The sequence below is a fragment of the Eretmochelys imbricata genome, chromosome 9 (genome assembly GCF_965152235.1).
Source record: "Eretmochelys imbricata isolate rEreImb1 chromosome 9, rEreImb1.hap1, whole genome shotgun sequence".
NCBI lineage: Eukaryota > Metazoa > Chordata > Testudines > Cheloniidae > Eretmochelys > Eretmochelys imbricata.
In genome coordinates this window covers 46,926,773-46,951,051 of record NC_135580.1, presented here as the reverse complement: position 1 = coordinate 46,951,051, position 24,279 = coordinate 46,926,773, and the positions used below count along the sequence as shown (strand labels likewise).

Sequence of the window (24,279 nt, the reverse complement as noted above, 5' to 3'; positions counted from 1 at the left end):
CTCTAATATTCTAAGCATGCTGGTGTTATGCAAACAATAAATAAGTTAGATTAAAGTCATTCATTATCATTAGTCCTGTTAGCTTTGAGCCGCTGACTTCCTGATTTGGATTCAATATTTCCCATTAGGCAATACAGAACAGTTTTCTTTTGCTTTTTATTATAACAGATTTATCCCACTTATCTAAAAACAGACTAGAATTCTAAATGCGTTCTAACTAGCACTTTATTAAAACACAGAAATCCAGTAATCATGTCCGAATTAGCATGATTAATAACCCTAGTGAAGATCCAACCAACAAGAACACAATCATCACCAGGGCCATATGGGCAGCTTTACAGACACAAACGTCAAACAGTGCCAAGAACTTCATCACTAAAATGGCTAAAGAAGAGACAGCAAAGGCACTGGAAGCAGGAGCTGACATCACAGAATTTGCGGTTGGTGTAAGTACTTGTGATGGCTTTTACCGGTGGTGAGATGCTTTGCTAGCTCTTGTGATGAACTTCTTAGCGTAAATGCAGATTGTAACTCTTGATGCAGTATGCTCACACAAAAATTCAAATTCTTGTCCTTAATGGGTTAATTTCACCAAACTCAGCATGGTTTCACAATTGAGAGGGGATTATTTACTTTATTTTTATGGCTTTGAAACCCAGTGGGGTCTTGATTTTTAAAAAAATACTGTGCAAGTATTTTTCTGTGCAAGTCTAGTAAAACATTGTTTAGATTTTCTTTTTTAAAAATTGCATCCCAAAAATGCTTTAGATCATTACATACAAGACAGAAAGCAATAGTTAAAATTAAACCCTCCTATTATAAGGTCAGAAAGGACTGAGGAATGACAGTCCCACTGTTTTTCAATTTAATTACTTTGTGCATTTGTTAACCTATTTTGCATATTCAGTTTCCATTTTCAGTGCATATGAATTCTTCAAACAACAGAAGGGAAGAGAAAATATTAGAAGAATAAGAAAATATGATTTTTAGAACTGCAAAAATTAGCAATGGGGCTTCCAGGCAGGGTAGTACCTGAAACTATTGCTGAGTCACTTTCTGAAATTAGCTACATTTCAGTTTGATGGTGTCACTTTAATAAGTACAGGAAAAGGAGAAAATGTTTTCAAATTAAACTTGAAAAAGTGATACCAAGTCATTAAGGATAAAGAAATTCATTATGACTATTCCAAGTAGCAGGAATGGCAGACGACAAGGCTTTCACATCAAAAGTGGTGAGACTGATTGTTTGAAAAGGACATAAAGAGGCCAGGGCTCAAACAGAGAACAGGAGAAAGGGAATAAAGAGAGAAAGGGTTTGTGGGCTAGGTTGTAGCAAACTATGAAGAGGTTTGTAAAAACTTGATAAGACAGTTTAACAAGTAGTGCCTATCTATCACAGGGCATTTATGCAGAGTCTCTATTACGGTTCCCATTTCAGTGAGAATATGTTTTCTTTTTTTCTTTCAGGGCATGGATGTCAATACTTTTAAAGAGGCCTTTGAATCCCCCAAAGTGGATTTTATACTGTCTCATGCCATGTACTGCAGGGATGTTCTTAAGTTGCAGAAAGGACAGAGGGCAGTGATCAGCAATGGAAGGGTGAGCTCACTTCCCAGACTGGGATACAGACATATTCAATATGTAGCAAATAAGGAAAACTTAAGTGACAATGGAGATCTAGGAATGTGATGTTGACTGTAGCCAAAGGTTGTTACCATCTGATGGCTCTTTACGTGTGAAATTAGTGGCTGCTCTCAATACAGTTTCAACTGGACAAATGTCCAAGTAACAAAAATGTCAGTTTTGACTAGCCCAACTTGAAGCACAAAGGCCTCTTACCCCAGAGAGGCTAACTCCAATTCAAGGCTGCAGCAGATGCATTGGGCAGTGTGACAAAGTTGTGTTGCTGCTGTCAGTGTCCAGAGCTCCGCATCCAGCACCTTCCACTATTCAACTTTTTAAATAAATCATTTCACTGTAAAATTCCACTCCAAACAATGAAACCCTTTTGTCCAAAGCAATTAATTTTTTTTTCTCCTGACTTCAAACAACTATAACAACAAACCAAAACAGGTGCCGCTGAGCATTGTTTTTTTTTTCAGTGCTAACTACATTTCCTGTCATGTGGTCAGACACTGTAAGTGTTTTATTCCTGTCATTGAGAATTCACTGGGCAACTCTAATAGATCTCAGAGTAGCAGCTGTGTTAGTCTGTATCCGCAAAAAGAAAAGGAGTACTTGTGGCACCTTAGAGACTAAAAAATTTATTAGAGCATAAGCTTTCGTGAGCTACAGCTCACTTGACGAAAGCTTATGCTCAAATAAATTTGTTAGTCTCTAAGGGGCCCCAAGTACACCTTTTCTTTTCTCTAATAGATCTGACAGTGTTTGCTGAACAGTGGGATTCTGGTCTGGAATTCCATTGCACCCTTGAGTTTGATCTACATAACACAATGCACCTCAGTCTCCAAGTACTCAGAGGATGCTGTGAAAGTATATATTTTACATAATGACAGGTCTGATCTTCACATTGCTGAGCACCCTTTGAGAGGTGATAACTACCCTCAACTCCCATTGATATTAATATGACTTGGGCACTTGGCACCTGCAGGATTGGGCCCAGAGTTTGTATCTTTGAAATGTCTTTGAATTTTGTTTCAGTACAGCACTTGCCTAATAAGTCTGACTCCATTTTCTTTATAGATTATTGGCCCATTAGAAGACAATGAGCTGTTCAATCAGGATGATTTCCACCTCCTAGAGAATATTATACTAAAGACATCCGGACAGAAAATCAAATCCCATATTCAGCAGTTGGGAGTAGAGGAAGATCTGTAAGTACATATGAACAGGAACTAAGTGGACTGGTTGAAAGCAGGGCTCAAGTCAGTAACATGGCCTTCTGCAATGGGAAGAGGGAAGAGCAAGTAGACTTGCCATGGTTTGTAGAAAGTGCACACTAGACTATAAATAAATAGTCATGTATTCATCTTGCCAATAATAAAATATTTAGAGGGGATAAGGGGAAAAAGACATTTTAAGTTGCTGTATTGAGTTGAATCCGCTTTGATGGCCTTCTGCAGCCCACACACTCTCCTTCAGAAATAAATTATTGAAGTGATTGGAAAACCAAGAAACACGCTATCTGTATCCGTGGTTTTCAACTTGTGGTCCGGGGAACCCTGGGGGTCTGCAGACTAGGTCTAAGATTTTCAAAGTGGTACATACCTTCATTTAAAACTTTTTTTATAAGCTCTGCAAATGAAAAGGGTTGAAAACCACTGGTCTGTATCATTAAAATAAGCCTCTGTACAGCAAGCTTAATGGCACGGATGCAGAACATTGCTCTGTTAGTCATGGGGTTCAGGTTGTGGTCTCTTGGCTGGAGGAAGGGGGCTAGTATGGTAACTGTCATGCAGAATGGGAAGAAATATGAAGAGGAATAAGGGTGGCACCCCAAAAAAGAAAACACGGAGGTGCTCTCTGCACTCACTCTTCTTTCAAGCCAGGTACAGTTAAAACCCAGCTTTAGCTCACTCTGACTACAGAACAGCTCCATGTGCTAAGTGGAGAAAACTTTTTAAATTGGAAGAAAATACGGTTGCTACTCCCTACTGTGGCCTATGATTAGAATGAAATCTCTTACATTTCTACACACAACTTAACATATTGCTAAGGGCCTGGCAATGCTCTTTTTTTTGGGAGGGGGGGCATATAAGATTAGATTTGAAAGTGTTTTAACTCATATGCTCCTGGGTGCTTGGGTTTAACAGTATATGCAGATGTTGGATCACTACAATATTTACTTACAAACAGAGAAGGAGGAAGAAAATGGGAAAGAGAACATGCTATCAGGATGCCACAGAAAATACCTTTTGTGGACATACTGGGGTTCAGCTTATGTTTGCTGATTAGCCTTTAATATTTATTTGAGTATTGTAGATCCAAAATCCATTTCCGTATCAATAACTGTGACTAAGCACATAAGCTTCTTTTAAAACTTCATTCTTAATTTATCAGCATTTCATGGTGAGACACAAGTGGGAAAAAATGAATGGAGGAGGAAAAAAAAGGGGTGGAGAGACACAGAGATCCTTATTATGGGTTTAACAAAATGTATTTTAAAAATCTAGTCATGTTCAAGTTCAAAGTAACTGATACAAGTTTCCAAAAGACACTGATTCCTGTACACTGCCATCTATTTACAGTTTGAGTTTGTAGGATCTCTTGAGTATCCTGTCCATTTAGCTTATACAGCCTGCAAAACTCCCCCCTGCTTTCCTGTGATGACTTGCTACCTTTTAAAAGCCAGCAGCATGCATTTTTTTAACATAGTCAAACAGATTTTTAAGTGTAAAGACATTCGCTATTGTGGTGAGACCTTGCACACCACAATTCTATCAGAGTGAGTATTAACAGTGCCATAGATCCCTTTATACCCATAGCCAGTAGAAGGAAAGGGAGAAGACTTAAGGTCTGCTCCAGGAAAGGGGCTGGGGGAAGGGAAGGAGGATATGGTTTGAATTTGTGCTGAATTTTGGGCACAGCAGAGCCAAGGTCCTAGCAGATGTAGGCCCAGCTTTGGACTGAGCTCTGGATTAGAAAACGTGCCAGGATTTAGCAGATTTGATAAGGTATATAGTTTTGTTACGAATGGCTTGCACAATTTGCTATAAACCCATGAGACTAGTAGTTAATTATGGGAAAAGCTGACAGATCCTTAACTACAGCATCAGTAGCTAGCACTGCTATACCATGCAACCCAATTTTTATTGTTCAGTGTTTCATTCTTGAGATTTGTTATGTTGTCAGAGAATTGGATTGTACAAAAGGTGTTTTTCTTTAATCTGGAAAATGTAAATGATATTTAAAATACTAGATTAAATATTCAGGGAATAATAAAAGGGAAGTAATTGTCAACAGTGAATTTATTTGTTAATTATGGCACCATGTTGCATTCAAATTTGCTTGATGCACGGGATTGCTTTCCAGTGCTCTAAAGAGAACTGTAGTTTAAAAAAAAAAAAAAAACTTCTGGAACTGCCCAGAAGAGTGCTCTGCAAAGTTATGAGAGCTGGGTTCAATTAATCTCTTACTGGTCTGGCAGAGGCAGGAAGAGCTCTGGAGGCAGCATGTTCAGTCACTACAAATGCAATCTGATTTGCATTGCTCAGCAATTAACCCCTCTCGTACATAATGGAGTGATATTTTTTCCAGAGAGAGTCCACTGGTGATCATGCCTTAGATCTTCAGAAAAATCTTCAGAGTTACCTCAGAGAAATTGTGGGACCTCAGGGTGATGGGAAAAAGGAGGATAATAGCTCCTATAATCTGGGTTAGATTTTAATTTCAGAAGTTTGCACCATTTTCATGCTGTTGTCTCAAAAATTGCACTACTGCACATATACATTAACAATAAAGGGGCTGTTCTTGAGAGGAGTAAAACATATAGTCCATGCATCTGAGATTAGAATCTGGGCCTCTTATTTTGTATATAATCTTCAGTAATACTGGGGGAAATACATAAATATTTCAGAGTATTTGAAACCCTTCTCTCTTCCAGTGCAAGTGACTTGGTAATGAAGGTGGATGCTCTTCTGTCTGCTCAGCCAAAAGGAGAGGCAAGGATTGAATATCAATTTTTTGAAGACCGATACAGGTATCGGGCTAATGTTAAATTCAGAGTACATTTGTTGACCTATGTATTTCTTCTTCCTTGTCGTTGATGTATATTAGCTCTATATCTTGTTAAACTTTGAATCGTCATTATCAACATCATGGCAAATCGCACATAGCCTCCTTGCAGGTTTATTTTTCTGTTGCTACACAGATGTAGCAATAGAATAGTCTCAGGACACAGTAATGTTTCAGAGAAGTTTTGTGTTTCACAAAACTTAATAAAATAAAACATTTAATGAGAAATTGTTTGAGTGCAAGAGCAAATGGGTAGTGCGCTTATCTACTTTGTCACTATTGTAATAATTGGGCTTACAAATTTGCCCTAATTGTAAGCTCAGTTATACAAAGTGAATAGAAGTTCATAAAATGTCACAATCTGTAACAATAAATGTTGACGAGAAAAGGTGCATGTGGGTGACAGACTGAATTAGTACAAACAAAAGGACTTGTGGATGTAACTCAAGGACTGTTTTAAGATCATGCTTCGTAAACAAGAAAAGAGTGGAACCAGAAATCAATGGACCTAAATTGTTGTGTCAGAAACTAGGCCTAATTGGTGGAAAAATGAGTGTTTGGGCCATTGTGCTCATCACTCCCTTTTGGGGCCCTTAAAAGAGAAGATTTAAAAAAAAAAAAAAAAAAAGAGAAGCTTCTCTGACAACTGCTGGCTGGGAGATGGGTGGACTGGGAGGAGCAAGCATTAGCAATATAACTGCCTCCCCATTGTGTCATTGGACCTGGGGTCTACTATAACACCATTGGGCCTTTGTCATCCTGATCCTGAGAGACGTCCTGGCCAGACCAGGCCAAAGAAAGGTATCCAGATGACATTGTCACCTCCACCAGCTCTGAGACGTTGGTTCCTGCTTTCTCCCCTTCACTTCCCCACCCCTCCAAAAAAACCACAAACCCATCCTCGTGTCCTTTTCTTCCTCACAAGACCATATACTTTATAACGCTGCCATAAACCTGTATGGCCAAAAAGGCAGTTTTAAAGCAATGCCCTGAACAGCCCAATACAGGTACAAGTTTGCCCAGTCTCGGAGTGGCTAATAAGACCATATGCTTTTCCAGCAGTGCAGTTGCAAGTGAAAGTCAACACCAGCAATAGAGTCTGCATTTTCTGTCCTTCCCTCTCATGTATGTTTGTTTTGTCATGTAGGAAAAGGGATCAGACTTCTTCATAGATTCTAAGGCCAGAAAGGAGCATTTTGATAACCTAATCTGACCTTCTGTATAACACAGGCCAGAGAGCATCCCCAAAATTATTCTTAAGAGCAGATCTTTTTAGAAAAAACATTCAGTCTTTATTTGAAAATTGTCAGTGATGGAGAATCCACCACAACCCTTGGTAGATTGTTCCAGGACTTCAATAGCAATATCAAAAACAACAGCTCCACCCTATTTTAGCTAACTTTTTCCATTTCCCCCCAAAAGGGACACTTACTACCATCTAAGACAGGGGTCTCCAAACTTTATGAGACCAGGGCCATATTAGATTTTTGAAGGGGCTTTGTGGGCCAAAGCGACTGTGAAAGAAATTATATATACAAAATCATTAAAAAAACAACACTGCTGTGTCAGTATTGCATTCAATTCTAAATCAGGCTCCCCTTTTTGGGTCTGCTCTGCCCTGTGCCTGCTAGGCATGCCTGCTCTGCTGCAGAAAATGACAAAGGATTGAAAGTTTGGCTGTACTTGAGTAAGAGAAGCTCCAGGTTCCCATTGTTGGTTGGGGCTGTTTGGTTCTATTAGTGCTGAAGTAAAATTGTAACCATTATGAAATTAATTTCCATCTTCTTTACTTCATTTATTGGCGATGTAATTAAGCATCTGGCTTGTATTTTTACTCTAAGGCAGGGGTCCGTGCCTGCTCGGCTGCAGCAGCAACTCTCCCCTAAGTTGGCTCCCCTTTTGAGGGGACACTGGCTCCCGGGGGCACTCACCCCTCCACACTGCTCAGCTGAGCTATTCGCTTCCCCCCCACAACCCATGCGACCTGCTTCCGGCAGCCCCTCCCCCTGCCTGCTCTGCGTGCCTACTCAGCTGCAGCCTGCCTGTTTGCTTCTCCCGGTACCTGCTCGGCTGCAGCAACGACTCTCCCCTGAGTTGGCTCCCCTTTTAGGGGGGACACTGGCTCCCAGAGGCACTCACCCCTCCACACAACTCAGCTGGGCTGCCACCCCGTGTGAGCTGCTGCCAGCGGCCCTTCCCCCTGCCTGCTCGCTTGCCTACTCAGCTGTTCGCTTCTCCCCTGTTGGTTGGAGGGCCAGAAGAATGGAAGCCCCAGGCCGGATCCGGCCCATGGGCCGTAGTTTGGAGACCCCTGATCTAAGAAATGGTCAAACAAAGGCTTTTCCTTCTGAAGACCCTCTACAACTAGAGGGAAAGGGAAGAAGGGATATTGTTAAGACAAAAGGCTCACTTAAAAGCATTTGAAATGTAGACTATTAACTGTTTTTTCCTTCTCTTCTGTATCTTTAATAAAAGGTTAAACTTTTAAAAAACTTTTAATGGTGTATTTGCCATGGGACTAAGCAGGGTCAGGTCTCTGTATACCAAACCTTATTTAAAATTGTTTAGTGTTGGACCATGACAGTCATGTTAACACCTTTGATTCTTTGGGCCAATTTAGTCCATCAAAATTAATACATCAGCACCCAACCTACAGATCCTTAGGCTATTTGGCCCCAGTTCAGGAATGTACTTAAGTACATGCATAACTATACTTAAGTATGTGTGAGTAGTCCCATTAAGCACCTTCCTGAATTACAGGTTTCAGAGTAACAGCTGTGTTAGTCTGTATTCGCAAAAAGAAAAGGAGTACTTGTGGCACCTTGGAGACTAACCAATTTATTTGAGCATAAGCTTTCGTGAGCTACAGCGAAAGCTTATGCTCAAATAAATTGGTTAGTCTCTAAGGTGCCACAAGTACTCCTTTTCTTCTTCCTGAATTAGGAATTTGCTGGGGTTTTCACCCACATTATTTGGGATTCTAAGAGCAAAGGGGTTTGTTGTTTATCCATAAATCTGTTTGTTTAAAATGGCTTTTTTAATTCTTGATTTTTTGTCCTCTTCTCTTTTAATTTAGTGCAGTTAAACTGAGACCAAAGGAGGGAGAGACCTACTTTGATGTGGTGGCTATTGTTGATCCGGCTACCAGAGATGCTCAAAGACTTGCTCCATTACTTATGGTATATATAAAGCATTGTAATGCATTAATCAGCAGTTAAAAGACAGTAAAATAGTTTAAAACTTTTATAATATAGTTTGTTCTGTAGTTATGGATTGTTTCTCTTTCCCCTTAAATGGATGGTGGATAGGAATCGTATAATGGCCTGTTGAAGCCTACAGCACAGTAAAAAAGCGTTTGAGAAATTTACGGGTATCATGAGAGAGAGACAAGATTAGGTTGTTGGTATGAGAAAAGCTTCAATTATGTGAAGTGCAGAGCGTTTGTTAGTCATGTTGGCATGTAATGTTTGATGCTCCTTGACATCTCGTTAGTAAAATTATTACTTATTTGAAATCTCATCTTGCGTTTGAAAAAATAGAATAAACAGAGTTGAAAATCATGGTAGTGGGATTATTAATTAAACTGGAGATAAAGTAATGATCAATTTCTCAGAAGGGCTGTGGGCTTTACAAAATTAAAGTGCTTTGAATTCATGGATTGGAAGGCTCTCTAGAAATACAAAGCATTGAATTGTTAAAATAAAATACTTCATCTCTAATAATTAGATCACGAGGCTATTTCTTTAATGTTTTAAAACCAATCTTCATATGAAAGTCTAACATCAAAAATTTAGAGCATGTCCATATTACAGAGCCTATGCTGGCACAGCCCCCTAGTGGCCATGTTGCATAGGAGTTCTTCTAGCAGAGTAAACCACTTGCCCAAACAACATTAGCTAAGCTGATAGAGGCACTCTTCTATTGTCACAGTTTCGTCTACACTGAGGTTTTTGTCAGTATAGCTGTGTCAGCTAGAGGCTGTGACTCTCACGCCTAGCCAACATAGCAATGCTGGCAAAACTTGTAGCGTAGACCAGGCCTTAGGCTATGTCTACACTACTAATATAGCAATACTGGTATACAAAGCGCTCCTAGTGTGGACTGGCAAAGCTGAGCTTTGTATTGGTACAGTAAAACTATCCCCATGAGCAAAACAAACTATACTAGTTAAAGTGAAGCTTTGCATGAATAGCTGTGTCTACACTACAGTCTTCTGCTGGCACAGCTATGTCACTCAGGGATTACCCGTCTTTACGCCCCTGACTAACATAGCTATGCCAGCGGAAGACTAGTGTAGACGTAGTCCTAGATGACTCCATATTTTACAGTGTTTTTCTGTATTGACATGGATAAAATTAGACTCACATCTCACATATTTGTGAGATTCATTTGGATAGAATACATCAGATAACTAACTTCAGCATGTCAGTGAAATGCTAATTACAGTATACTATGTAATAAATTAAAAAGGCATGGTAAGAACAGGGCCAGATTAACACAGGGGCTTTAGGGGCTGCAGCCCAGGGTCTGGGGCTAAGGGGGGCCCTGCAAAAATAAATCCATAATTATATAGAATTCACCAACCCGTTGATTGCAATCGACTGGTCGATCCTCTGCCAGTCGATTGCGATCTCTGGGCTGCTAAAAGTCCAGTGGCGCAGCATGGCTCAGGCAGGCTGCATGCATGCCATGGCCCCACACCGCTCCCGGAAGCTGCCAGCTGCTGGAACATCTCTGCGGCACCTGGCGGGGCAGGAGGCAGCTCCACACGCTGCTCCCACCCCCAGCACTGTCCCCGCAGCTGGCCAATGTGAGTTGCGGGGGTGACACTTGCGGGGATGGGTAGCGCATGGAGACCCACCATTCCCCTCCCCACAGGGGCATGCAGAGACATGCCAGCAGCCGGCCACTTCCGGGAGCAGTGTGGGGCCATGGCCTGCAGGCAGGCAGCCTGCCTGAGCCCGCCGGCCAGGAGCCGCCTGTGATAAGCACCTCCCGGCCGGAGCCTACACCTCACACCCTCTCCTGCACCCCCAACCGCCTCCCCCAGGTCAGAATCCCCTCCTGCACCAAACTCCCTCCCAGAGTCCACACCCCTCATCTGTACCCCAACACGCTGCTCCAGCCTGGAGCCCTCTCCTGCACCCAAACTCCCTCCCAGAAAGAAACTAATATAACAGCTGTTCTAAGGTAAGAAGTAGGCTATTTTGAATTAACTTAACTATATTCTACATGTTTTAAGACTGAAATGTAACCACAGAATGACTTTGTTAATTAAAAGGCAAGTTTAGTATAGTGTTAATAGCCTCAATGCCATAATTGTGATCATTTTGTTTTAAATTAGGAAAAAGACTTGTATACAGGGGCCACACAAAATCTAATAGCCCCAGGCCCACAGGAGAGTTAATCCGGCCCTGGGTAAGGCCACTCTCAAATGATTTTTCATTGGATCATTTTATACAAGTTCAGTTCCACAGACAATACTTTTGAGGGAGAATCTGTCTGCATCTTGTCTACTACTTAGAATATCCCCAAAGTCCTATTTAAAATCATGGTACAGCAAGTAACTAATTCACTTCACCAATTCAATCAAATAAAATGTGTGGTAGGCAGATTGTTAATGCTCATTAAGGCCTAATCTGCAAAAACAGTACTCATCTCTCTAGTAGGAATTTTAGGGTATATGTGTCTCTCATATTTTTAGGTTTTGAACCAACTGATAAACATGAATCTAAGAATTTTTATGAACTGCCAGTCCAAACTTTCTGACATGCCTCTGAAAAGGTAAGGAATACTATGTTGGGGGAAAACAACTTAGTGTAAGCAGCAGTGTTAAAAACATTTGAGGATCATTTACAGGAGATAAACATGCAATTCTGAAGTAAGAAAAGGCCCCTGAGGGCAACAGTTCTGTTCATGGCAACTTTGGAGGTTTCAATATTCATTTTCGTTCCACAATGGAATAAAAACTAACTCTTCTGAATGTTTTCGCAAAACCAGAGTTGTGCTTAAATGTTCTCTTTGGGATCGAAACAGGAGTTTTTCAGTTCAGGAAGGGGGTGTGTATCTGTCTGTCTGTGTTTAGAAACTGGTGGGTACGGCACTGGCATGGGATTTGGGAGATCCAGCTTCAGTTCCCTGCTCTGCCTGATTCAGAGCAGAGTTTTGACCGTTCTGAACTGGGAAGAGCAGGGACCTGAACATGGATTTCTCGTATCCCACTGTCCTAACCACTAGCCTGTAGAATCAGAGTATCTCTCCTGTCTCATCCCCTCCCCTCCCCCATGAAAACTTTATCAAAATCAGTATGTCTCGGCATATTTGCCCACTTCAGTCTCTGGCATCTCTGTTGTGACTTTAACTACAGCGATTCAAATGCAATATTAAGATGATATAGCTACTCCATAAGACACTTCAGAATTTAATTTGAGTCTAGATCCTTCTGGTAAAGTAAAATATTTAATTAGTCAAGATGAAATTTGATCTATGTTAAGTGTGATTTCTTAAGCAAAGAGCCTATACATAGAAGGGAACACAAGTCCAGTAATGGGCTTTCAGAGGCTCTGAGACTATCCGTTGGAAAGATGACTGTCAGTGAGAGTTAAAAGGCATGAAACATGGCAGCCAGATATTCTATTTCCTTTTGCAATTTCAGCTTTTATCGCTACGTTTTGGAGCCTGAGATTTCTTTCACAGCAGATGACAACTTTGCTCCTGGTCCAATTGCCAAATTCTTGGATATGCCTCAGACTCCACTGTTCACTCTGAACCTAAACACCCCTGAGAGCTGGATGGTGGAGTCTGTCAGAACTCCATATGACCTTGATAACATTTATTTAGAGGAGGTAAGAGACTTCAGCATTTCCTATTTGTTTAGTGTGCTTGTATATGATTTTTCTGGGGCTCATCTTTGGAATTTGGAAGCTCAAAACAATGCAGTGCTCTAGACAGATGAGGGGAATGCCACATTTACACATTCTAGGCTTACTGCAGGTTCCACAGAAAAAACTGCATCACATTTATACAGCATTTCATAGAAATGGTCCTGAACTAGAAAAGAAGAAAAATTATTATGGGGCTCCAAACTTTTTATTTTTTAATTTTTTAAATAAAGGAGTTTTTCTGATGCTCCATATAGTGTCTTGAATTTTTAAAAAAATCATTCGTTCAAAATTTAAGGGTTTTTCAACTCCGGTTTGTTCAAGGGATGTTTTGTGTAGGCCTGAGAATATCACCTCAAATGTTCAGGTCCACCCACCTCCTCCCTCCCCTTTCTATCTGAACACACACTTGTCTGCTGTCTGCTCCCTGTTCATTTTCAGTTCTGCTGTTACTGGTAGATACCCACTTTCAGGGGCTGGGGTTGAGCATGCACCACCACCAAATAGATAAACAGACAACATACAAAAGAAACTGGAAAATAAATGTTCTCTTATCTTTCCTTTATAGTAACCTTAGGAGTGAGTTGTCATAATAATAGGTCCACCATTTTCAGATGGAAATGAGATTTTTCAATTTGATGGTGATCCTTTAAAACTTTATATGCTATCAGAGAAATCTGGAAGGGGGAGCGTTATAAAAAGAAACAAGGAAAGAAGTGAAATCAAAAGAGGACTCCACATTTAATCCAAGAACACTGATAGTAAAATAAAGGAAGTATATCTGTCTGTACGGTCACTGGTTGGCATTTAGAAAAGCTTTATGGCATGGAGTTGTTAAACCAGTTACTGTTGGCAGACACGACTTTCCGGCTTGCTAGTCTAAACTGACATTAGCTAATTAGGTCCTAGATACTAGTGCTGGGGTCTCATTACCTGCATTATGAGGTATACCACATTCACTTACACTAAGCTTAGGAAATTGTGAAGTGATGTAAAGTGAACAACTCTTTCTTGCTTCAGAGAGCAAGCTAATAACCCTAAGTAGGTGTGAAAGTATCATTTTTCCCCCATTGGATTAAGCCATTGCACTGTTGACGAGAAACAATTAGATTTTATTTTTAAAAAAAAATTGTTTGTGTATCTAGTGTACGTGCAAGATGCCAGATTGAATGCCCTGGAGGCTGAAGTCCTCTATTTATCCACAGAACAGGTTTGGCATGGGCAGTGGCAGTGCAAGCTTCCCCACCAATGTGCCTCAACCCTGACCTGGAGGAACCACCTCTAGAGGTGAGAGGGTAGTTCAGTCTCCAGAACCATTGAGTCCTTGGCTTTGTCTGCTGAGGTTGTCAACAGTAGTGCCAACTTAGAGGGTGGCTCTTGTGATATGGACTTCTGTCCACTGCAAAGTGGAGCAAGACTGCCAAAATCACTTCAGATAGGGACATCAAAAGCCGACAGTTGGTAATAACTTTTGGCCACTGCCAACCTGGATTACATTTAGACTGAAAATCTTTATAACCTATTACCAATTCACCTTTATTTTTGCCTCCCTCTAATATATCTGGTAACATCCAGTGCTAGATTCAGTACAATGCATTAGATAGACCAATGGTTGGCTCTATCATCAATGATCCTGTACTAATTGTAAAGCAAATTGTATTTGTATCACTGTTAATTTATTGTCTTAAACAATTAAATTATAAATGGGCAACTAAAGGGACAATACTAATAATTTTAGACCTCTAAATTTATTTTACCAATTGTATTTTCCTTTTCTGTGCCTGAACACATGGAAAGATTCTGAACGTATCGGAGACTTTTCTAATCTAATCACCATCCCAAATCACTAAACAAGACTGGCAGTGTTTTTGTATGTGAGATCTCCGAGATGCAGATCACTGAAGCTAACAATTAAACTGAGCATTCTGGAGCAGTAGGGAGGTTGGACCATCTCACAAAATATCATAACATTCTTCACAATTGATAGTTTCCTCAGGAGAAGGTCCAAACCCAAAATAGCAGAGGATTAGGATTGAGGTGCATTGAGAACTCTGGGTGGGTAATTTTGCTCTGCAGATTTGTCCTGAATTATTTGCAGACAATTACATCATTTAGCATGCTGTGGGCATTGTGAAAATCTGTCTATGTATATAAAGATTAAATTATTGTTTGTTTTTAAATTAATTGGTAATGAAGGATGGTCTTGGACTGGACAGAACTCAACAAATCTGGGTTCAGTTTCCAGCTCTGTCACAGACTCTGTGTGTGACATCAGGCAAGTCACTTGAACTCTGCCTAAATTCTACATTTCTATATGCTTCTCTTCTCCCACCCTTTCTCTTGTCTGTAAACTCTTCAGGGCAGGGACTGTCTCATACTATGTATAAATACAGTGCCCAGCTCAGTGGGGTCCTGATCTCCTTTGGGGCCTCTAGGACTACTTTAATACCAATGAATAATAATCCACCTGAACCAAAATACACAAGTGCTTTTATTTAAAAACTAAAATTGAATTTTAGAGCATAATCCAGCCACTAGGCAATGTAGTCAGAATAACTGGTTTGAGTTATTTCTAAATGCAGCAATGGCTCTTTTTTTTTTTTTTTTTTTTTTTTTTTTGGTGGTGGCAGGTTGATAATAGAGTAGCTGCAGAATATGAATTGGAGTATCTGCTTCTGGAAGGACACTGCTATGACATCAGTACAGGACAGCCACCTCGAGGACTCCAGTTCACACTGGGAACTTCAGCCAATCCTGTCATTGTTGATACCATTGTGATGGCCAACTTAGTAAGTGACTGGTTTTATACAGGCAACAAACTACATTCCTCAAGGTTCTATCCTCTATGTTGCTCATGATATATGCAAAGTCTATTGGCAAGAACATTAAGAAGTACGGGTTGCCTTTTAATATGTTGAAAATACACATGTGACTATTGCTTGCACCCCAATGGATCTTGCAAGTTTGGTTTCAGTTGTGGAAGAATGGTTGGATTAGGTTGCTGGTGAGATACGTCAGAGCACTTTATTCCAAACACTGTCAAGGCAGAAGTCTTGCTTTTGGAGCGGGCTGTCAGTTGTTGTTACCAAAATACTCTTGGTCCCTCCATATCCCAGCTTACTGAGAGGACTCTTGCAGGTAGTAGTGTGCCCTCTTAAGAATATTGGCATCACATTGAACAAGCTCTTCCCATGGAAAACCAATCAGTTGTGTAATTTGTGTAGGCTGGCCCTTGTCTCCAAAATAACCTTGTAATAGCAATTTGTGTCCTTAAACCCACGCGGCTGTCATTTTAATTGTTTCCTAGCATGGCTTCTTCACATCTTGTTCAGAGTACAGTAGCACAATTGCTCACTGGTTTTATTATTTCCATTGGCTACCTGGAGAGTGTGAGCTGATCTGAAATTGACCTTGTTGATAGTTAATCATGCTGCCCTGGCTGTGTTCAACACCAACTTGAGCCTTGTCCAAAGAGGTCTTTGAAACCACCCATTTTTCAGGATTCCCTCATAATATCTTAGGTCAGCAGATCTCCATAGCTTTGCTAAAGTGGGTCCTAGGAGTGGAAGTCATTCCTTCTTGACACTTGTCTCAGTTTATTCTCCCATTTTAAAAACAAGAAATATAGTACACTCCTTTATAGTCTGGGAGTCCAAGGTAGTAAAATCTTCTTCTGCAGGCAAGCGAGTGATGGAAAGGGAAGAGATGCCATTTGTTCTGTAAAAATCTATAGAATCATAATTTCAATGGTGTCACCCTCTGCAGAGTGTGTGTGTGTGTGTGTGTGTGTGTGTGTCGCGCGCGCTCGGGCTCTCTCTCTCTCTGCCACCCCACTTCCAGGTCCTCTGGCTGGTGGAAATTTTGGTAATACAATATCACTGGAAATGGGTCAAGTTGGGAGAAAGAACTCTTGCCTGATACCCATGAACACAATGTATCAAAGAGGACAAACCTAGAACAATTATGTAGCTATACATGCAAGAAAATGTTAAAAATTATACTTTAACATAGGGATGCGTTGCTTACATTAAAAAAGACATTCTATGGATGTTACCCTTGACGTGTAGGACTGAAAACTTATTCATCAAAGTCATCATCCGTGTCATCTCTGTCTAGGGCAACACTGCTAGACTTGTTATCACACTGATTCTCATCTGTGCCGCACTTGCACTTCTCCGTACAAGGCAGGCTGCTGGCCAAACGTTTGCAGGCTAGTGAGCATCTGATCTTTGCATACAAGCATTTGATTAACTGCAGGATTGATTTGGGAGTGTGTGGTATTTCATATATCACTGGTGTGATAAGTCCATCTCCCAAGACCCATCCATGCCCAGTAGGGGAGGGTAGTTTTGGATGTGCTTGATCATCCCAGAGCCATTCCATTGCTTGATGATTTCCTCTCTTGATAGCACGTATAAATGTACCCCTTGTTGGTGGCAGTTTTTCTCCATTTGTCTGCTTCTTGGAAAACATCCATGAACATAGCTCTGTAAGTGTCATAATGTTGGTCTTCAAATGGTAAACTCAACATATGAATGCTTCCAGTGCATTTATGACTTCACCAGAGACTATCTCAGCTGTTCCAAGCACCTTTAGAGCAAGGAGAGTGGTCGTCAGAGACTAAATCCAATGCCTTCCAGAAAGACAATTTGGTCTTTCCAGCCAATTTTCCAGTAGTGTCAAACCCTGAGAGGGCATGGAAACCTGGAAGTGTGGTGGCTTTTAATGATCCTAGAGGTAGGAACACATCTCTGAAGGGTATACAGCAATTCTGTTCCCCAGCAGCAGGCACAAAAACAGAATCTTGCAAAAAAGTCTGGAATAGCATCTCAGAGGGAGCCCTAGAACATTAGTGTCCTGTATAAAAATCCAGACTTTACTAGCACTTGTCTCTGGGGTACAGATAGTATGCAAGATAATTTTAGTGTCCGCCTCCTCTTGGGAACTACAAAGAAATTCCATTGAACAGTGCAAGGCAGCAGCTTCATTATGAAGTCTCACGTGTTGAAACTGTTTGATGGATACCTTCGGGCTTACTGCAGAAGGAGCAGGTGTTTTTCCTGAAACGCACACCATGGGACCTAGTGTAAGGTGAGCCTTGCCCACAGTTGTCGCTTGTTCCAGCTTCTTCAACTTTTTTTCCTGATGCTTGAAGTACTTCCTTTCCAACCTTGCCAAATACAGTTTATGGGTGCACTTCCTCTAGTATTTAAGGTGCCATCCACCATTGTGTTTAACCAGGTCTTCCATAGTGACGCTCTCCTAAAATTCAGCTACTAGTCACTAATCTTTGTTTCCCCACTGATGCCTAAAAATGATCAAGACAAATGTAAACACAAGGATTTTGTAATTAATTACTGTGGGATTGTACTTAACTATGTTATGTAGCTATGTGCATCCCATTTGGACGTGGATTCCAGTACCTTCTGGCTGGATGCTGAAATCCTAACCGGTGTCTCATCACAATTCTTTTGGCATAACAAAGCTGATACTCAATACCACTGAACTGCTTTTTTGCCACACTCCTTCCAATTAATTGGGTAGCATGTTCTGAGCATTAAGTGACAAGACAGTATGGTCAGTTGAGGGCCACAATTTAAATTTGTGAGAGCTGAATGTTTGACATTGCTGTGTTAAAATATAATTTAAAGAAATTGATTAAAAAAAAAACATTTTCTCAAATACGTATCTACATAATTGTTTCATTTGTCATGTTTGGTACCACTGTGTTTGTGGGAGAAATAAACCCAGCTTGATAGGATACCCAAATGATATCCAACTTGACCCATTTCCGATGACATTGTATTACCAAAATATTCACCAACGGGAGGACCTGGAGCTGAGGGGGAGTGAGTTTCCCCCGCTACCACGCCGCAGAGGGTGACACCGTTGAAATTAGGATTGATTTATTTAATTTTAAACAAATCAGCTGACATTCCCTTTCAGGGTCCCGGGGAGGAACAGGGGGGGCAAGTGGTGCAATTTGCCCTAGGCCCCCCACGAGAGTTTTCGGCGGGGGGGTCCTTCAGTGCCATCAAACATACCCAGAGTGAAGACTTGCTGCTGTTTCTTCCACTCCGGGTCTTCGGCGGCAATTCGGAGTGCCCCGAAGACCCCAGGCGTCCTGAATCCCCTGGGGGGCCCTGCTCCCTTTGCTTCCCATCATTAACTTGCCCATGGCATTACACATGCTCCCAGACTGTAAGTCTTTTCTGTAATTACCTGAGGCTATGGCTACACTCGAGAGCTTACAGTGGTGCAGCTGCAAGCTCTGTAGTTTCAGAGTAACAGCCGTGTTAGTCTGTATTCGCAAAAAGAAAAGGAGTATTTGTGGCACCTTCGAGACTAACCAATTTATTTGAGCATGAGCTTTCGTGAGCTACAGCTCACTTCATCGGATGCATACCGTGGAAACTGCAGCAGATATTATATACACACAGAGATCATGAAACAATACCTCCTCCCACCCCACTGTCCTGCTGGTAATAGCTTATCTAAAGTGATCATCAAGTTGGGCCATTGGGAACTTGATGATCACTTTAGATAAGCTATTACCAGCAGGACAGTGGGATGGGAGGAGGTATTGTTTCATGATCTCTGTGTGTATATAATATCTGCTGCAGTTTCCACGGTATGCATCCGATGAAGTGAGCTGTAGCTCATGAAAGCTCATGCTCAAATAAATTGGTTAGTCTCTAAGGTGCCACAAGCTCTGTAGTGTAGCCACTCTAAAGGGACAGGGGGAAAGCTCTCCTGTTGGCTTAATTAATCCATCCCCAACCAGCGGTGGTTGCTGTGTTGTCAGGAGAAGCTCTCCCGCTGACATAGCACTGTCCACACCAGCACTTAGGTTGGTGTAATTTATGTCGCTCACAGGGGTGGCTTATTCATACCCCTGAGCAACATAAATTATATCGACATATGTGGTAGTGTAGAAATAGCCTCAGTGTCTACTAAGGTGAATATAGGCCTGATGGAAGAACAAAAAAGGAGCCAGATTTTCACAGTCGATTTTTCTATATTGCACAGTTCCCACCTCTTTAGCTGACAACTTCCATAATTTTGCTGTAAGATGAGCAGTGGGTATTGTGACTGTGCACACCCACAGGTGGGGAGTGGCTCAGATTTTTGTAAAACTGTTTTTAATTAGCCACTTTGTGGGGAAAACTACATGCTGCATTTGTTTGTTTTTTAATGGGTATATACTTCTCTGTTTAACTTTTCCTTCTTATAAGTTTGGTCTCTGAACAACTGAATCTGAAGAGATTTGGAAATAGCCTACTAAGCATGCACACTGCATCATTTTCCTGAAGTTCAGAAACTTGGACTGTTGTGCTTTTTCTCCAAATATTTGCACATGCATCTCTGATTGTGCAATCATAATTACACATTTGGTGGCAGAATGAAAGAACATGAGCCTATAGGATGCATCAGCACAAATATTTAGACCCTCATCAGATTTTGTCACCTTAAAAATGAATTTTCTTATTCTTCTGCAATTAAAATCTAAAAATTGATGTTGCAATAACATACTTTTGTGTATGTGTTCTGCATAGTAATTTTTTAAAAGTTGTACCAGCGTGGTGTGGTGCACTAAGTGTAGGATGTTAAATCAAGCTGAAGTCCCAATCAGAATGAACCAAACATTATGTACTGAAGCTGGATCTTTTATGGATCATTACAGTGGTTATCTGGTGGTGGCTTGAAATATATTTTTTTTTCTGCCATTGAGGGAAGCCCACAAGTTAGACATTCTGGGTCATCTTTGCAGAAAAACAGACTGAAAGTCTGTGTTTGGTTTCTGCTCCAACAGTAACTACTTGAAAAAACTCCATCTGTTTGAAAGATTCTACCTGTTCCATGAGTATTTCTTACTTTGAAATGGGAAATTTCATTGGAACTGGTAGAACCTTTCCTGTTCTTATCTGGGTTTTGAAGTTTAAAGATGTTTTAATCAGTTGATTTATGAGCAAATATATACAAATCTAAAATGGCTGATAAGGAAAAATGGTCAAACTGTATACTGCTAGGAAACCACAGCAAAAGTAGTCTTGATTTTCAGCTAAAACAGCATGTTGCTTTTTTTCCTTTACAGGGCTACTTCCAATTAAAAGCCAATCCTGGGGCTTGGGTTTTGAGACTCAGAAAGGGGAGGTCTGAGGACATCTATAGAATCTACAGGTGAGACTATATGGTATCTTTTTGTTTTTCTTCTTGTGAACATTTTGAACTGGACACACATAATATTGGTATCTATGGATCTAACAGTTCCTTTACAAATTGCAACTAATTGTTAAACGAAAATTGCATGCCTTGCCAGACATACTATTTGTTCCATAAGATTAAATCAAATAAATTCCCTTTGTGATTGTGTATGAGTATGTTCACTTTTGTATTTATTGGATAGGTTTGTATGTTTTATGGTGTTACAGTTTAGTCAGGGAGGGAACTAGGCTGTTATGAAAAAGATCTTTCTGACAAGTGCTCATGAAGAAGAAATAGGAAACAAAATGGCCCCAGTTCTGTGGTGATGGTTACAAAGCTAAATATTTTTTTTTATTTCTAGCCATGATGGTACAGATTCTCCACCTGATGCCAGTGAAGTTATTGTTGTTCTCAACAACTTCAAGAGCAAAATTATTAAAGTGAAGGTGAGTTTGAAAACTGTACTGCAAGAGCTCCTCTTGAAGTAGGATGGTTGGTTTGAGGTCTTGGACAATGGCAGTGGGAACAAGGTTGGTTTTTTTTTTTTGTTTGTTTTTTTTAAGAACTAATCATCCCTCCTATAAACTTACACCAGAGGCAGTGTGTGCAAAATAAAGCAGAAGCCTCAAGATACTTAGATTATGCATGCACTTTTTGGGAAAAGGGATGGCACTATACTGTTACTAAGCTGTTTATAACAACAGTTAGGTCTTATATGGCCTGATCCAAAAGCCTATTGAAATCAGTGGGAAAAACTCACTGAAGTAAATAGGACTCCCCCCATTGATTTCACTGGACTGTGGATCAGGTCCCTAACAATGCATTTCATCCATAGACCTTAAAGCACTTTACAAAGAAATATAAATATCATTATCCCAGTTTTACAGAGGGGAAACAGAAGCACAGAGTGGTGAAGTGATTGTGTAAATTGAAGGGCAGGTCAATGGCAGAGTTTAGATTAAAATCCAGGACTCCAGACACCCAGTCTATAGTCTGTCTCTTGGAACATATTACCTATTTGATATTTGCATTGTTGGTATGAAGGTCCATCTCAAGTCCTACGTCAACAGTACATTTAGTGGAGGGTTGGGGGAGGGTGTGCAACCTCATTCGTGGGGTCCATTTATCCTAGCTCCTGGGTTATAAATAGTAATAATAAATAGTTTATTTATAAAACACTGTTCACTTCTAGCACACAGTGGAATAATATTAATATACAAGAGCACCATATCAATTATATAAGAAAAGTGAGCTGAATTATAAAACTGAAAAGGAAGCAATCGTGTGAATGTAAATTGGAAGAGAATTTTATCAATGAGGTGCTAAGTTTGGAAGGGTATCTGTGTGGTGGTAGCAGTATTATAGTAGCACTTACACTAAATACATTTAAGCCCTTTTTTATTGTCATGCATATAATTAGTGATTGTATGTGCAGAATGAGGGATTTGACATACGGTTGCTCTAACTTGCATGCAAATTAGCAACACAATTGTGCTCACTTTTTACAGGCTCAACTGAGTGCAAAATCTTAAAAATATATCCCTTAATCATGTTCAATATGCTTCCTCCTAGTAATGATTATATAACAAATAAATAGCCAGCCAGTAGAGTAACTACCATTATGGATATGTTTTTAACAACTGGTTATCATATCCATTATTAAAGACCTGTGCTTATCTACCTTCTATCATCAGCTCTGTGGTTATCTGATGCTGTCTCTCCCTCAGAGAGCACACAGCAGATGGAAGTGTAGCTACAAAATGAAACCAGATTAATCCATTGGTGGTGATGGTTGCAGCATAGCCTTCTCCTCTCTTCCTCCCAAAATTTCTGTTTTGCATTTCTATTTGGCTCTGGTTTTTGGATGTGGCCTTCTCACCTATTAAATCTACCGTGATTAAATTGCTTAGCTCTGGTGCTGCACTCCTAATGTCTTAGTGGACTCTTTTTGGCCAATATGGAGAGTAGTGTTAAATTTTTCTCCAGTTTCCATCATCGAAGATGACGACAAAAATGCATTTTGATAAGTTTTAGCCTTCTAAAGTCAAAGGTCTTAAAGCCTCTGGAACTAGTTTGAATTTTGTGTTAAAATTCACTAGTGAAAAACACTAGTGGGTTATTGTCCCTTCTGGTAAGTATCTTAATGTGGCCTAAGTTGTGTGCAGATGGACATTATTCAAATAAAAACATGGTGTGGTGATGACTGCTTAGTATTTTGTAGCTATTTTCTCAGCTATTAATAAAATTTGTTGGCTAACGCAGTGTTTACATTTGCAGGTTCAGAAGAAACTAGACATGATGAATGAAGATTTACTAAGTGATGGAACCAGTGAGAATGAGTCTGGATTTTGGGAGTCTCTTAAGTGGTAAAAATAGTTGTCTGTTCACTGACATCATGCAGTCTAGAGACTGAAAGATTGTCTGGTATTTTAATGATGGACCTAAAGAACCAATAATCTATAGCAATTCTGTTTATAAATGGTACTGGGTTTGAGGGTGTAATTTTTAAAACTACGCTATCAGTAATTCCTGGGAGTCCATTTTATTCAGCTATGCAGAACAAGATGGGCATTGCTGTGTAACTATGTTTTCCTTCTCCCTTCTGTAAAAGGTTACGGTGTGCCTTTCTTCGTGCCCTGGATCATTGTACATCTTCTAAAGTCCCCACATCACAGGCAGTCCCTTTAGGGCTGAAGAGGTCTCATTAACAGGACTCTTTTCAGAGCCCATCAATAATATAAATCAACTGGCAACACCAAGCATGCCTTCCCTCCCAGGTCTGAGCACATTGTGTCTGCAGCACACTCGACCCCTGCCAGACTGGGAAGTGAGAGATTTGGCCTGGGGGAAAAGCCCAGTTTTCTACATGACATTGTAGACAGGTATAAGTATTCTAATGAGGACTATATTTTTCCTGATTTTAGGGGATTTACAGGTGGGCAGAAGAATGATGAAGTGAAACAAGATAAAGATGACGTGATTAATATATTCTCTGTGGCTTCAGGACACCTGTATGAAAGATTCCTCCGGTTAGTCTAGAGACTGTAATTTTTGTTTCTCAGTTGGTAGATGTATTGCTATTGCTATCTACTTAAAAAAGTAGTTGGAAGCTTCAAATCTCCTTTTAAATAATAATCTGACCATTTCTGTTACATATGAATAGTTTGGGGCAGAGTTGTTAAACACTGGCTATTTCACTTGGCATATGTCTTCTTACTTAATAAGGGTAATATTGAAAAAAATGAAATCCAGTGGTAAAACTCCCATTAGATTCAAAGCAATTGGAAGCTTTAGTGTATTTTATAAACGTTTCTGTTTATGCAGTTTACAGGAAGTGAACTGTTAAGGCAAGCTTTGTTTAGTAGTTCTCACTGAGCTGCAATATCATTGTAGGTTTTGCTCTGCTACACATCAATATTCATAGAACAAACCTTAAGGCAAAGATGAAAAAGTTGATTTTAAAAGCACAAGATATTTATTCTATGACTTTTATTTGTAT

At 40.3% G+C, this 24,279-nt stretch overlaps 1 protein-coding gene across 4 annotated transcripts in view; it reads left to right on the top strand.

The window, feature by feature from the left end:
* Window positions 1–24,279, top strand: part of UGGT1 (UDP-glucose glycoprotein glucosyltransferase 1) — a 92,360-nt gene that overhangs the window by 56,101 nt on the left and 11,980 nt on the right. For all 4 annotated transcript variants that reach the window (XM_077825723.1, XM_077825725.1, XM_077825722.1 and 1 more), the window contains 12 exons: window positions 240–446; window positions 1,468–1,599; window positions 2,704–2,834; window positions 5,564–5,659; window positions 8,771–8,873; window positions 11,399–11,478; window positions 12,350–12,539; window positions 15,206–15,364; window positions 20,671–20,756; window positions 21,142–21,226; window positions 23,058–23,146; window positions 23,705–23,809. In XM_077825723.1, the coding sequence (XP_077681849.1) occupies window positions 240–446; window positions 1,468–1,599; window positions 2,704–2,834; window positions 5,564–5,659; window positions 8,771–8,873; window positions 11,399–11,478; window positions 12,350–12,539; window positions 15,206–15,364; window positions 20,671–20,756; window positions 21,142–21,226; window positions 23,058–23,146; window positions 23,705–23,809 (1,463 nt within the window). The remainder of the gene's footprint in view (window positions 1–239; window positions 447–1,467; window positions 1,600–2,703; window positions 2,835–5,563; window positions 5,660–8,770; window positions 8,874–11,398; window positions 11,479–12,349; window positions 12,540–15,205; window positions 15,365–20,670; window positions 20,757–21,141; window positions 21,227–23,057; window positions 23,147–23,704; window positions 23,810–24,279) is intronic.